Consider the following 15,532-nt stretch of genomic DNA (forward strand, 5'->3'; position numbering starts at 1 on the left):
GCTGGAAGAAGAAGTTTTAGAAGATGCGAGCCTCGTAGATGTGGAGGTCAAGGTCGAGCCCTAGCGCGCTCGTTTGTTTAGTTTTGTTTTCATGAATAGTGGACGATCGGTTATTTGGTTTTGTAAAACCGTTCGTCCTCGACTCTTCTAATGTTTTTTTTTTTTTTTCTGTCGTTCCGTATCTTGGCTCTGTATATTAAAGTCGTTCGACCTTTGAACCCTGTTTAGTGTAAGACTGCATGGTTAACTGTTAATTGTAATTAATTCTGAATTATAGTTATTACTGTATTTTGGGATGTTACAACTCGTCTGAGACCTGAGCGTTGGTTTTGTTTTATTATTACTGTATTACATTTTTATTATTAACGGTTTGTTGTTAAAACATGATTGTTAAAATAATAGTAATTATACGAAAAATGTGATAGTTAACAAAATGGTAAATATGTGAAAAAATAATTTATTGATTTAGTAAGTTATTCGTAACTCTGTTGATACATAATTATGAATAGATTTAACAATAATCAACAACATTGTATGAATATTAATCTGTGTAGAAACTAAAATACTTGTTCAAAATAACAAGATTAAGATCATTACTAAATTCCATTTTGGCACATTAAATTGGCAGACATATTCACTAATCAAGCTATTGAACATTTTACTAAGATAATGAGTAAACTTTATTTTTAAATTGAAAATTAACTACCTTTTTGTCTATAAACAAAGAAGAATTCATTATTATGCATTTAAAATATGTTTTTCTTAATATTGTCCAAATTCTTTTTCTGTCGGTGTTGAATAAATTTGTTTCGGTTTAATTTGTTTAAAATTCATAAAACTGTTTTCTCTTTAAGGGATTTTTTCTTTTATAACACTCTAGATTACATATTTTATTTTCTGTGTATTATGTTTGAAAAAATACAAAAAATCAATTTTATTTAATTAAATAATTTTTACGATACACATTTAATTGCTTTTATATTTTTAATAATTTTGATTTTTCTTTTCACATACAAATGTTTAATCCTCTGTTTTAAGTGTTTAATTGTTTAAGTAATTCAGTGGCTAACATAAAAAGTTTATCCTCCTTCTTCTTAATAACTATAAAATATATTATGTTATTTTTCAAGAGTTTAACTGTTTGATATTTACAAAATTTACTAAGACCTCTAATTTTTTTTTCCTGTTATCACAACTTTCATTACGTTTTGTATAGTGTAGTTTCATGAATTGAATTTCAAGAAATACAATCTGCACTTTAATTTAATAAACACATTTAAACATTTTTAATAAATAAAAAATATTTAATTATTATTTGGTATTCTGATTTAATATTTGCATAATTTTTTTTAACAGTATTTAACATTCAAAACAAGAAATGTTTATTTTGTGATATTATACACATGCTAATGTCATGCTTATAAAGTATGTATCTTTTAATTCCATAAAAAAATAACTAATATTTAAAAATGAAAATTAAACAAATTTTACATGCTTATTACAACATGAAACAAAAATAAACATAATTTTTTCTTAAATACTAATTTGGTTGTTATTTTAATGAAGTTTTTTTTCATGCAGTTCTATTTTTATATAAATTAAATTACACTGTTAATTTTATTTAATTTAGTAATTTTTGTTAACTGCCTTTAAATAATTAACTCGATTTAAATGATATATACGTGTTATTTCGTAATTTTTTTATTATTTATTTGTTCTTAATTAAAAAAAATTACTCATATATCAAATTAGTATATTGTTGTGTGACCGTAGCAATGTCGTGAAATTCAATTTAGTTTAAATTTTACTTAGATAATTTTGTTTCTTTCTATATTTAAATCAAATTTAATTTGTATATAAATATTATATTAATATTTTTATTAAAAAATATTTAATTACTTTTAAACCAATTCCAACTATGTTATTAAATAGGGTTAGAATTAATTTAAAACTATAAAATAAAGTCTTTACTGTTTGTATATTCTTGCCCTATTATAGGTATAAAAAATCAAACTTTATTTTTTTAACATCTAATCTCTATTTTAAATCAAATGTTAAACCAATTCTAATCTAATTTTTTACTGTTAGTAAAAATTAAACATAAATTTAATATTTATATTCTAATAATATAATTTAAAAATTTGGTTTAAAAATACTAATATTCTAATAATTAAAGTAAAAGTTGATTTGAAAATAATTTAAAAAATATAAATTTTAATAAAAATAAAAATATGATATTTATATAGAAATCACTTTTGGTCTAAATTTGTAAAGAGACAAAATTATTCCATTTAAAAAATATTGAAACTAAATTAAATTAAAATAAAAAATATATAAAATAAATGAAATATAAGACATTTGACACATAACATTACTACTACCACATAATATAATAATATACTATGATATTGACTTCATAGACAATTTTTTCTCTCTTTAACTATAAAAACCTAATAAACAATTAAAAAACAACAACAAATGACATGTGATCTATAATATTATTTATATTTTGTTAATTATTTAAACGATAAAAAAATAAAATAAAATAAAATTAATGAAAAGTAAAATTTAATTAAAAAATAAAATAAAACTAGAACCACGTTTAAATTTTTTTAATAGAAATAAAGATCAAATTAATATTTAATTTATTTTAGTTAAAAATTAGGATTTAGTACCAAGACTCGCATATTCTTCATTGTCATCCTGACTGTTTTTTCAATTGTTAAAGTCTTGTTTAAAACACATTTGTTGTTAGGGTCAAAGACAAAGCCAGTGCTTCAAGTTATAATTAGAAATTGAAATACGGAAAGGCTCGTGATAAAATTTTCTGTCTCTATGGCACTAAGTAATATTTTTTATATTATAAAAATAATATAATGTCAGTTTCAGAAAATATATAACTGAATTTATCACACTTGTTGTGGAAAAAGAAAAGTCAAGGTCTTCGTCGTCTACCAATTTTCCAAAGTACCAATAAATTTTTTAAAATAATAATTTATTTTAGAAGAATATAAAAATTATTTAAAATTAATATCACATATATATAAACAATTTTAAAAAAATAAGAACAAAAAGAACCATCCTGGCTATTATTATACCTCGATTTCGATGACACTAAATAATATTTGTTATAATATAAAAATAATATAATATCAATTCCAGAAATTATCTAAGTAAATTTATTACAATTTTTGTGGAATACGTAAAAGTCAAGGTCTTCGTCGTCTACGTACGTGGGGCACTTCGATTTTTCGAAGTACCACTGGGCATGGTTTTTCTCTCATATATTCTTCTTTAATAGTAAAATAAATATTTTAAAATAATAACTTATTTTAGAAGAAAATAAAATTATTTTAAAATTAATATCACATATATAAAAAATCTTAGAAAAATAAGAACAAAAGGAATCACCCTTTATATTTTATACTGTATACTACTTTCGAATTGATTTTCTACAAAATAAAATGACATTTCTTTCTTGAAATGTTATGAGAATAAATTCTCGCCCAGCTCAATTTAAGTGTAGGTTTAGACTTTTTCAGTATCTATATGGTATCAATTTCTTAGGAAAAATTAAATGTGAATCACAGGATTCCGTTTACAGTCAAATATTTTAACTATACACTATTGTAATAAATTGAGCTTTGTTAATAACGAAAAATTCAACTTTTTTTTTCTGTACCATTGACTTGTAGCTTACAAGATTATTGTGAGAGATGTTTTTCAAAGTTCAAAACTCTTCAATTTTGAAGAATAAATAAATAGCCAAAAAAAATCAATTTATAGAAATGAGAGTGAAAAGAGTAAAAAATATGTATATGGTTTTGACATTTTCGCTGAAATTAATTGTTCTTCTCTTGAGTGCTAATAATAAATATACCCATCCGATTCTTTTAGACAGTCTGGATTTCATTTTTAAGAATTTATAATAATATTTAGTATAATAACATTTAATACAATAATTTATAATGTATGTGACGTCAAAGTTAACGTTAGCAAATACGTATTGGTTTGACGATGATGGAGGAAAGAATAAGGAAGGATGGTTCATGAAAAAGAAGAATAAAGAAAAATGAGCATTCAATACTTTCCCACAGCAGCTATATTTCTCTCCATTAAACTCTAATATTTAGTTATACATGTGAGAAATAATTGATATTAAGTAAGTATTCTAAATAATATTAATTATATGTTATAGACCTTACGATCTAATCCTGTATTAAGAAAGGACTATTAATTGTTGAAAAAGGTATTATATCACAATAAGAAAAATAAGATAAAAGTGTAAAGCAAAAGTATTTAAATAATATTAATCAAAAAAAGGAATAGATGTACACTAAGAAAGGGTTTATCAACATCAACACATCCACATAATATACTACAAAAGAAGAAGAGAGTCCATATACTAATTTTCCTTTTAAATTAAATTACTAAATTCACTCATTAATTTAACAAATTCATATTTACTTAATATACAACCTAGTTTGAGATGAATAAAATGAATGAAAATTGAGAAATGAATATATGAAAATAGGTGAAAAATGAAGTAAAAATTAAACGTATTTGTTTGTTAAAATTTATAGAAAAAATAAAGATATATAGAGACAATAAAAATAGCTAAGAAAAAAAAATCTCTGAATCGCAATGTTTAAAATATGAAAAATAATATACTTTACACTTCTAAAAAGAATATACTTACTTTTACAAGTTATATTAATAATATAATAATTAAAATTGTAAACTAAAAATGAAATAAATATAATTAATATATTATTATTTTGAATTACTAAATAAACTTTTATTTTTTTTATACGTATAAAAACATTATCAAGTACAATTTTTTCTCGAAAATATAATATTCTAAATATTATTTCACATATAACTATAAAAAAAATTATTGATATATATTAAAATTATATTTATATATATATTTAAATAATAAAAACAATAAATTAATAGACAAACAGACAAAAAAAGATATATAATAAATGGATTATGATATTTTAACAATTTTTTTTAATAGATTATGTGTGATTATTTAATTAGTTCTTATATTTAAAATGGACACATTGTAAAAAAATTATTAAAACTTTCTTAATAAATATAGATAAAATGAAAAAATGGTTGTAAAAATATCTGTTTGCTAACATTAATAATGGTTGGATAGAGTGTTCTATAAAAAGGGCTTGTTTCAGTCCCATTTCTACACACAAAAATAAACATTCTCTTCTAACCTCTCCTCTTACAGCACTTCCAAAAATGAGTCTCCCAAGAGGATTCTTCTTCCTCGTGGCTCTGTTATTCACCTTCACCACTGCTGCATATGCTGCAAGGTTTGATATCACAAACAGATGCCGCAACACTGTGTGGGCGGCGTCTGTGCCTGTTGGCGGTGGCAGACAATTAAACCCCGGGGATACCTGGTCCGTTGACGTGCCGGCAGGAACCACAGCGGCCCGCATTTGGGCCCGAACCGGTTGCAACTTCGACGGGTCGGGTCGGGGTGGATGTCAGACCGGAGACTGTGGTGGAGTCCTGCAATGCAGAGCATACGGTGCTCCTCCCAACACCCTAGCGGAATTCGCGCTGAACCAGTTCAACAATTTGGACTTCTTCGACATCTCCCTGGTCGACGGTTTCAACGTTCCCATGGAGTTTAGTCCAACGTCGAACGGATGCTCACGTGGCATATCATGCACTGCTGACATTAACGGACAGTGTCCCTCTCAGCTGAAGGCTCAAGGCGGTTGCAACAACCCATGCACCGTCTTCAGAACCAACGAATACTGTTGCAATTCCGGAAGCTGTTCTCCTACTGCTCTGTCCAAATTCTTCAAGGATAGGTGCCCCAATGCTTATAGTTATCCCAAAGATGATCAGACCAGCACCTTCACTTGCCCCGGCGGAACTAACTATAAGGTTGTCTTTTGCCCTTGAACCACCCACTTTGCATATATGTATGCACTCAGAATAAACAAAATTATTAAATAAAAAAGGAGTACTTTGCGTACCCTTCTATCATCTAAGTAAATGTGCTTCCACTTCTATTTTTGTTTTCTATTTTACGTATTTCTATTATTATCTTTTAAGTTTAAGTTAAAAGTACTGAGAGATGGATTTATTTTATACTTAAATAATTATTAATAATGGATTCTCTCTATACCTATTTTTAACTCAATTTACATTAAATCAAATTATTCCTCTATAACCTCCTTACTCAAAAATCCCATATTGGATAAGGTTATGGAAAAAGAAATCCCATGGCTTTCATTATAGTATTCATAATAGGTAATTTCTTACTGTATTTCCATGACTTTAACCTACACCTCCATAAGTTTTTGCATTTTGTATAGAATATAAATTTTTTTATTTAAAATTATATATCTGAAATACAAAACAAGAAGTATATTATGACTTAGCATTCACTCTAGAATTTGTAACAAGTCCACATTTCTAGTGAGTGCTAGGCCCTTTAAGTATATATTGGATCATTATCGACTCAATAAATTACGGCAGCCCAGAGTCATATACCATTTTTAAACTCCCATTCAATCTCCGGACCAGGAAAAGGACAATCGATGAGCTTTCTTAAAAAAATAAGTGTTTTATATATATATATATATATATATATATATATATATATATATATATATATATATATATATATATATATATATATATATATATCAGAATGGGGTAAGTTCATTTAGAAAATACAAAAATGGTGTAAGTTCTTTTTTTTTTTTTTAAATTGAGGTTGGACCAGTTGTGCCAAGTTGATACAATATTATAACAAAAAAGTTATCATGTTAATATAATTTCATTGCAGCTGAAATGTAATTGTACTGACTTAGGACAACATCTTTGAAAAAGTTAAAGTCGTTATAGATTAATGTAATTTTAATTAAACCAAAAACAAAGTTACGTGACACGACTTTAATTGTGTTGTGAATGTAGTAACGTTCTATTAACACATAAGTTATTGCAACATTTCACGATTTCAGTACATTTAATAACACATAAAGTCTTGACAATATGTCACAATTTTGCTCAGTCAAAAGTCTTCTTAAGTTGGAACAACTTTAACTTTTTCAAAGAAATCATACTTCATTTTTATTACAACAAAATCATTTCAGTGTGATACAACTTCTCCAATCACAACATTCTTTTTAAATTTACACAATTTTGATAATTTTAAAAATTAAATTACCTATTCTAGTAAAAACAAAAAAAAAAACAAAAAAAGTGCGTAGCTCGTTTAGTTCACATCAAGTTTTAAGTCATTCCAATAAAAATAAAAATTTCATAGTTTCATACCATTTAATTTAAATATAACATCAAAATCAGATATAGTCCAATTGAATTCAACTAGGTTATATAAGTTACTTATCTTTTATTTTTTTCAGATGCTAATTTTATTTCAAATATTATATTCACACTATTTCCATTCTTATGTGATGGTAATTAATTTTTTATTACTTAGTCAATTAATTACAAATAAATAAGTATTGGTTGTTTCCTGCCTACCACGCACACTAACAATTCAATACCTACAATTTTTTTTTTCAAAATAGAAAAACGATATTCATAAATATTTATTTTTCTTAACAATTACCCAAAGGTGAATCAATAAGAAAAATAATATAAATGCAACTTAATTTAATTTAATTCACTTTTAGAAAGAAAAAAAAACATATTAAAAAATACTTTTTATTTTTAATATTTTCGACTAATAGTTTAATCAATTCCATATTTTTATGCATCCAACATATAAGATTCGATTTGAACTCTAACTTCTGAAGACATGGCCGACTGGGAAAACTTTTACCAATATCAAATCAATTGCTAATCAGATTTAGAAATATTGCTTGAATACATATAGATTTTACTTCTTCAAATGCGGCCAAATTTTTATTCTCAAAGATTATACATTGAACTGCCTAAACAAATCAACCAACATAGTATTCTGTAAAGTGATGCCTATTTGTGAGGAAAACATTCATTGATGTGCAGTAATATTTCTCAAGCTAATTCAAGGCTTCCCCGTGTAACCCCAGGGATTGTTCTTTGCCCAATTCCACTGGTCCCTGCACATCTCCTCCACACCATATTTTGCCCTGAAGGAAGGGCAAAATTAATATTAACTAACAAAAAACAAAGATAAAACGAAAGATCCCTACATCTTATTTGTCAAATATACAAGTTTAAGAAGTTTAGTATGGTAGTATTTGAATTTTGAGAATCCATATTTTTCAGCCATCAAAATCTGCTTGTCAAAAACTCGAATGATTACCATTTTAACCATGACGCAGAGGACTAAAGTACTTACTTCCAACTAAGTTCTGTCTCAGCTCTCTGTGTAGATGCATAAACCTCCGTGGCATCTCCTGGTCTTCTTGGACATAACTTCACTGGAATTTTCTGAAGATTTCATATCCAATGGGAAAAAGAGAAGCCTTCAGACGCAATTATTTCATTCATTTGTGTTTAGGCATGAAAAGCGTTTGATTTACACGATATAAATTTTAAAAGTCTTACACCATTCAACAACTTTTTCATTCCCTGAAGAAGTATAATTTACCTTGCCAGAAGCCTTTTCAAATGCTGCAACCATTTCAAGCACAGATGTTCCACGACCGGTTCCCAGGTTGTAAGCGGTACAACCTGAACAAAAATATATCATCTTTTACTTTAGCATTAGTGAAAAGAAAAACCCGATAAATATCATAAGGCTGACACAATAACACACAAATTTGTCCACGTAGATCTACAAGGGAAGAAAAAGAACAATTCACCTATGTTCTCCGATGTGAAGAGCTTTCTCAAGGCAGCAATATGACCATCTGCTAAGTCCATCACATGGATATAGTCCCGGATCTTATTTTGAATAAAGAGAAGGAATGGAGGATTAGTACTTTGCAGGGGTAAAAAAATATGTTTATAATATTATTTACTTTGTCCAACTAGCACACCGTTTTCCCTGACGTCCTGTTCAATAGGTCTATATGATGTAAAAAAACAAATAAGTTGGTGTATTTTACGAACCGCTGAGCCATCCCTAGTTGGATAATCATGACCGTATACATTGAGTTCAGGCAACCTTCCAACAGCTACTTGCTGAATGTAAGGCATGAGATTATTCGGGATGCCCTTGGGATCTTCACCGAGTTGACCACTTTCATGAGCCCCAACTGGATTGAAGTATCTCAGTAATATGATCTTCCATTCTGGCTCAGCTTTCTGAATATCTCGGGCAATTTCTTCAAGGAAAAGCTTCAATGAATTGAAGGGAGAGTAAACAGAGTTAAAATCAGTTTTTGAAAATGCCAACTCATTCCGAAAATACATTTTAATTCATCTTATCTTTTTTATTTCCTTTTCCATTAAATAACTCATTATTGATAACTTAGAAAAAGAAAGTAAAAGTGAAAGGTTACTCAGAACAAAGTTACTTTGGTCCGTCCATAGGGATTCATAGCTTGCAACTTGAAATCCTCCTCGCACGGTATCTTTTCAGGTTGGCCATAAACGGTAGCAGAAGATGAAAAAACCATCTACATAGAAACATGATCATGTCAAGTAATATTCTACACCATCACAAAAGAAAAAAAGAAAAGGGCAAGAATCTGATACTGTTTCCTTGTTTGGAACATAACGTAAAGCATAAAATATCCCTTCCATGAATGACACGAAAGTTAAAGACAATGATGGACCAAGCCCTTATAAAATAAATAAAAAGAAAAAAAAAATTAAGTTTCTACAAAAAGTTAAATTAGTTTACACATAAATATACTTTAGAATCTACCTTAGAAAGAAGCTTAGCTAACTTTTTCAAGGCACATATTTTGCCCAACAGATCACCTGTATATACTATACATACATATATATATATACATATATATATATATATATATATACATATATATATATATATATATATATATATTTAAAAGAATTTGTTACTTAAAAATTAAATTCAATCTAACATGTCATTTTCATAATAAATTGTGACAGCAGGCGACGCGATAAAAAGAAAAAGAAAAAAAAAAGATGAAGTGAAAACCTTTTTACAGTTATACTTGGCCATAACTTCATAGAGATTGATGGTGCCGATCAAATTGAAATCAAAATAACGACGTGGCTTGGCCACGCTTTCCGCAACCGCTTTGAGGCCAGCAAAGTGGATCACGGCATCGAATCTGTTTCAGCGTATTATCACATTAACTGAAAAACTAAGAAAGCGTACAATAGACCAGAATAGGAAAACAAGAAGAAGCAATATCGAGCTTACTTGGTTCTGGAGAAGAGTCTCTCCAAGTCATCCCTGTTTCTGAGATCGCCCTGCAAAAGGAAGAGGTGAATTTGCAATATAGAAAAGTTAGAGAGTGAAGTGAAATAGGAAGAGAGTGCAGACCTGGGTGAATTCGAGGTTCTGAGAAAGATGAGGGCCCACCACTTGGCGTACCCGGTCGACGGCCTCCATGACGGAGTTGTCAAAATTGTCGATTATTGAAACGGTGAAGCCTCCTTTGAGGAGCTGCACAACGGTGTGGGTGCCTATGAAACCGGCACCACCGGTTACCAGAATCTTTTGGGAGGGTGAGACCATTTTGAAGAAAGCAAGAAGGAGATAATGGAAAGTGAGAGAGAAAAGTAAGTGGTGCGGTGAGAATTTATGGAGAGTGAGAGAGAACATAGAATTAGATTTGGGAATGTTTACTTTACTTCCTTTCGCTTTCTTTCTAATCCATTTAGATTTGTTACTTTCGCGCGCCATTCTCCTTTTTTAATTAAGTGATTAATTAATTAACTATTAACTAATAATAATCATTGTTATTGGTGTTCTATTATTGTGCGGTGTTTTGCGTGTGGGTCCCAACGGGATTGTATTGGTTCGTCACGCAACGATACCTGATGCGCGTGGCATTATCACCCAATCTTTTTCAGTTTTGATATACTTACTCGTCTCATCTCATCGGATAATAATATCACGGACGTTCTTGTTTACTGTATATTTAATACTTTATTATTCAATAATTTAGTTGTAACATTGGTCGTTACTTTTGTCTTGTGTTTATTACTTAACAAATAATATATTAATATATTTTTTTTTTCAAAATTCGTTATAATTTTTAGTCAAAAATATATAGATTGGTTTATTGATTAGTCTATTATAAATTTATTATTTAATAAAAAAACAGCCATTGTTTTTATAATAAAAAATTAATTAATGTTTTTAAGTTTGACTATTAATTTCGTCAACATAATTGATAATTAGTTCTAGGTAAAAAATAATTGATCATTAATTTTGGTACACTATAATTAGTTATTAATTAGCTGTTATATAATTTTTTATCTAACAAAACGCATTACATTTTTTGGGTAATCTGACTAAGAAAATATGATATGCATTATGATTGATAGTGTGAGTTGGTAATCAATTTGACTGTCATTGATATTAAGTTATTTCAGTGTTACATGTGGTTGTGTTCTCTGTACGTAAGTATGGGTTCTATAGGTACTGATGGTTCTGTATTCCACTTATTTTTCTATTAAAAAACAATTAATATAAAAATTAAATTTGCTTTGTTTTCTTTCACAAATTATTTTAGATTTGTTGTTATTTCATCTTCTAGATTGTATGGGGATTTGAGAAAGACGTAGGCCAATTAGTTTTAGTTCCATACTAAGTGCAATATGGTCTTCTTATTAGGAGATGATAAAAAAATGTAAGTCCGATCCGTTTAAATTTGATTTGACTTTTTTTTATTTAAAATGGGTTGGTCTCTCACCTTAAAAGATCCGTATTTACTTTGCAGATTGATAAGCTAATTTGTACTTTTTGATTTTTTTTTTAATATTTGGTAGGTTTTATTTGTGGATCAGAATTTCAAATAGAATTCTGATTATTTGTTTTCTGAGTTTTAATTTAAATAGAATTCTGTCGTTAATAATATTTATTAATAGATAATAGTATTTTTTTTAAATGACTATAATCTGTCATGTTTGGAATGAAACAAATACCAGAAATAATAAAGCAGAGAATGTAGTGAATGTTAAGGGAGTAGAGCAATTGATTAATATGCAAGCAATCCATTTTTGAAATTCAAAACATGTAATCAATCATCCAAAACATATACTCATATACAAAACACTACCATCCAAACATGTATATTTGTTTTAACCTAAAAAAAAATTTCGTCAATATTAATAAATCTATTATTCAAAACTTTTGTTCACAATTGTTTATACAGACAAATGTAAAGAATTAAGAGTTTTTATTTGAAATGAGTTCAATTTAAAAGTAATGTGATTAATTTGTGTCGAAGATGTACTTGTAAGTCAAAATTTTAATTAGAAAGTTAACCATGATATAAGAAATATGGCATCAATATCTTATATCTGGATTGTATTAATGTTTTATTAGTATTTTTTTTTTCAAAAAATCATCTAAAATACTATAACCAATGATTAATTATTGTGATAAAGTTAAATAACTAGTATTACATGTTCTTTGTAAAATAGATGGTTTATTGACAAGTACTACGTTAAGAAGTGTGAATTTTAAGTTTAATTTTATGATATTGTAAAACTAGTGAGTCAATCATCTGAGACTCTGAGATTATATGATTTTTGTATTGAAAGTTTTCTATCAAGATAAACAATCATATTCATAAATTCATTATGATATCTAAAACATTTGTTATGGCAAAAGAATAAATGCACTGCTCGTATGTAATAAATAATAAATATTGTTATCTCTTTATAGACTTATACAACATATGACAATTCTCATAATTCATAACTCAAATAGACAACAAAGTTCACAAAAAACTAAGAAACTTTTGTGGATATTTTATCAAACAAATGATGTGAAACAAAAGATTTAACATATTTACAATTGTCAATATTAGGTTTCATCCCTTTATTTCTTATGCACTCAAAAATATCTCAATTCCAATTTTATGTTAAAATCAACTCACAAAAATACTTAAATTTTATTCTTAGTGACCTTTTGAGCCTATGATAACTCATCAAGTTTAAATTCCTTAAATCATCAACAAGTAATTATGCATTAAGTTTAAGAGTCTTAAAATTACTAATGAATCATGTGTTATCCCTAGATGAAAGTTTCATTAGATACTTAATTTCAGTTCTAAGTTCAAACGACATCTTCCAACACCTGATGAACTAAATATGAAGCTATGGATGACAAAACCAAAACAAAAATTAAACATAAAAATGAAATACTAACATAGACATGGAAATGCATATGTATTAACATCACACAATACACAAAAAAATTAGTTTACATTTAATCCCAACAATAGATTTTGCTCTCCCTAATTGAGAACCTAGGTTTTATAAATTGAAAAGATAAAGAAGAAATTGAAACTAAAGAGAGATGCACGTCCTTCCCCCAATGTTGTTAGTCTCTACTCCATGCTCAAATTGTGTTTCCTCTTTGCATTTTCATATCGAATTTGTGACTCATCTTCCTCTTCCACATAAAAAGGGCAAAATCACTATGATGAAGATTGAAGCCCAAGGAGGAGAAGGGAGAGCTTCTCCAAACAGACTCTGAAGACCTCTCCCAGTTGCTCTAGGTGAAGAATGAAGTGTGAGAGGAGAGAATTATAAAACACTCACAAGAAGCATGTATTAATACACATTTTTGATGTGTCATCATCACTTTTCCATCGCTCAACATAGAGGGTGGTTGACACTCAAACCCACAAATGTAGCGTTCAGTTTCATGGAGTTTGACAACACTTTGTAATTGAAGCATTCGACATGATCCTAATGATGCCTAACACTAATATTTGCTTTAAATTGATATTTTTTGTCCAAAACATGTTTTTCCATGAGTTTTAACTTGTTTTTCTGTACTAAAAATATTCTCTATTAATTTATTTCACACACTTAAACAAAATGATTAAAATTAAGAAAAAGTATAAAACTAAACTTAAAGATAAAACAAAATAAAATTTAAGAAAAAAAAGTTGATTTATTCATAACAATAAAAAAATTAAAAATAAAAATGGACTTTATGAAGCTTCATTGTAATCACTGTAGTTGATTAAAATGTGGTTATCCAAAACATTCATTTATGAACTGCACCCACTCTGTCTTCCATAGTGGTTGTTCCGTGAACGCAAGCCTTTCCCACCGGATTAGAAACAAGTTAGATAAGCAACTACGTTTGTCTTCATCCTCAGAGCTTCAAAATTCAGACTTCTACAATTGTGATGTCGAATGGAATAATAATTATAGTTTTTCTTTATGGTGTTTTGCCCTGATTGTGATAATGATACATCGCAGTTGGATGCAATCTAAAATTTCGTATAGTGATTAGTGAAATGAGAAGAGCCCATGGGCAGCATATACCCAACCGACAATTTGAAAAGCCCATGGGCCTACACGATTCTGCTGGAGACAACGGTACTTGATTGATGAGAGGCAACCGCGTCATGTTCTTCACGGTTTCTTTCTATATATTTTTAAGGAAAATTATAGTTAAGTAATTTATAGAAAATTTATTCCGTTGACTGTTTAAGATTTAATATTCATATTTTATGACACCATTTTTATTCACATCCTAATTATCAATCAAAACGTGCCCCATTTTATAACAATATTATTATTTATAATCACCTTTCAAACTTCAAAAGATAAGCAAACATAAATAATAAACACATTTGAATATTAAAAAATGTGGAGACACAAACACCTCTATTCAATTGGAGAAGTCAATCACTTATTCCTTAATAAAAGATCAATAAATTATATACATCACAATTCATTCCTTATCTAAATAAGGGATTCAAGAATTTTGACTACTTTCAAAAGACGCATTAATGAATTAAAAAAATAAATAACATTTTATATTAAAGTTTACTAAAAAAAATATTAGCATTAGCTCAATGGTACTTCAAAAATTCTTGTGTAAATTTTTTTATATATTTTTATTATCAGTTTATATAATTTAGATCATCAATGAAGTTAAAATACTTTTTTTTATAGTAATGAGTTTTAATATTCATTCGATTTTTAGGTCAAACTATTTTATTTAGTGTAGTGATTTATCCTACTAGAGAGTAGAATAATTTATATTTGTATAAGCTTTTTAAAGAGAAAAAACTTCATTATATAGGAAATGAGATCCATCCATCTATATCAATAATAATATAATCCTCTAATCTTAGAGTTTGGAACAAAAATAGTCACTATAATCAATCAAACGAGTACTCAAATGTACAATTATTATTTCTATTTAGAGTAAATTGGATTATTAAAAAATGTTACCAAAGTAAAATCAAAGAATACCAATATATTATACCAATTAAACACTTTTAAGAAAAGTGTTTATAGTAGTATTAGTTGTTAACCCATGCTTCAAAATAACCAAAATAAAAATTTAACAATGGCATGTTGAAAAAAATAAATACTTAATTAATATTTTTATTTGTTAAAAATATTAAAGATCACAACAAAAATCTAGTCACCTTTGGGTGTATATTAAAATGCCGAA

General features: G+C 27.6%; 2 protein-coding genes across 2 annotated transcripts; one reads left to right on the forward strand and one right to left on the reverse strand.

The window, feature by feature from the left end:
* Nucleotides 1-5,199: 5,199 nt before the first annotated feature.
* LOC108347118 (protein P21) lies at nt 5,200-6,021 on the forward strand. The gene has a single exon (XM_017586251.2). It carries the CDS (start codon nt 5,260-5,262, stop codon nt 5,935-5,937), a length of 678 nt encoding a protein of 225 aa, XP_017441740.1. The 5' UTR covers nt 5,200-5,259; the 3' UTR covers nt 5,938-6,021.
* Nucleotides 6,022-7,833: 1,812 nt separating this feature from the next.
* On the reverse strand, nt 7,834-10,713 carry LOC108346840 (bifunctional UDP-glucose 4-epimerase and UDP-xylose 4-epimerase 1). Its single transcript, XM_017585882.2, has 9 exons — nt 10,415-10,713; nt 10,292-10,341; nt 10,064-10,199; nt 9,453-9,554; nt 9,046-9,273; nt 8,796-8,877; nt 8,582-8,664; nt 8,330-8,421; nt 7,834-8,117 (listed from the first exon to the last, which is right to left on the reverse strand). Exons 1-9 carry the CDS (start codon nt 10,694-10,696, stop codon nt 8,033-8,035), a joined length of 1,140 nt encoding a protein of 379 aa, XP_017441371.1. The 5' UTR covers nt 10,697-10,713; the 3' UTR covers nt 7,834-8,032.
* Nucleotides 10,714-15,532: the final 4,819 nt, after the last annotated feature.

The sequence above is a fragment of the Vigna angularis genome, chromosome 1, assembly GCF_016808095.1.
Source record: "Vigna angularis cultivar LongXiaoDou No.4 chromosome 1, ASM1680809v1, whole genome shotgun sequence".
Lineage (NCBI taxonomy): Eukaryota > Viridiplantae > Streptophyta > Magnoliopsida > Fabales > Fabaceae > Vigna > Vigna angularis.

Excerpts from the sequence above, each read along its gene's own strand:
- LOC108347118 (XM_017586251.2), top strand. The coding sequence starts at position 5,260 with ATGAGTCTCCCAAGAGGATTCTTCTTCCTCGTGGCTCTGTTATTCACC.
- LOC108346840 (XM_017585882.2), bottom strand. The coding sequence starts at position 10,696 with ATGTTCTCTCTCACTCTCCATAAATTCTCACCGCACCACTTACTTTTC. Across the intron at positions 10,342-10,414 it reads AGAACCTCGAATTCACCCAG|GGCGATCTCAGAAACAGGGA; the intron begins GTCTGCACTCTC and ends TTCCTTTTGCAG. Across the intron at positions 8,665-8,795 it reads CTTCACATCGGAGAACATAG|GTTGTACCGCTTACAACCTG; the intron begins GTGAATTGTTCT and ends ATTTTTGTTCAG.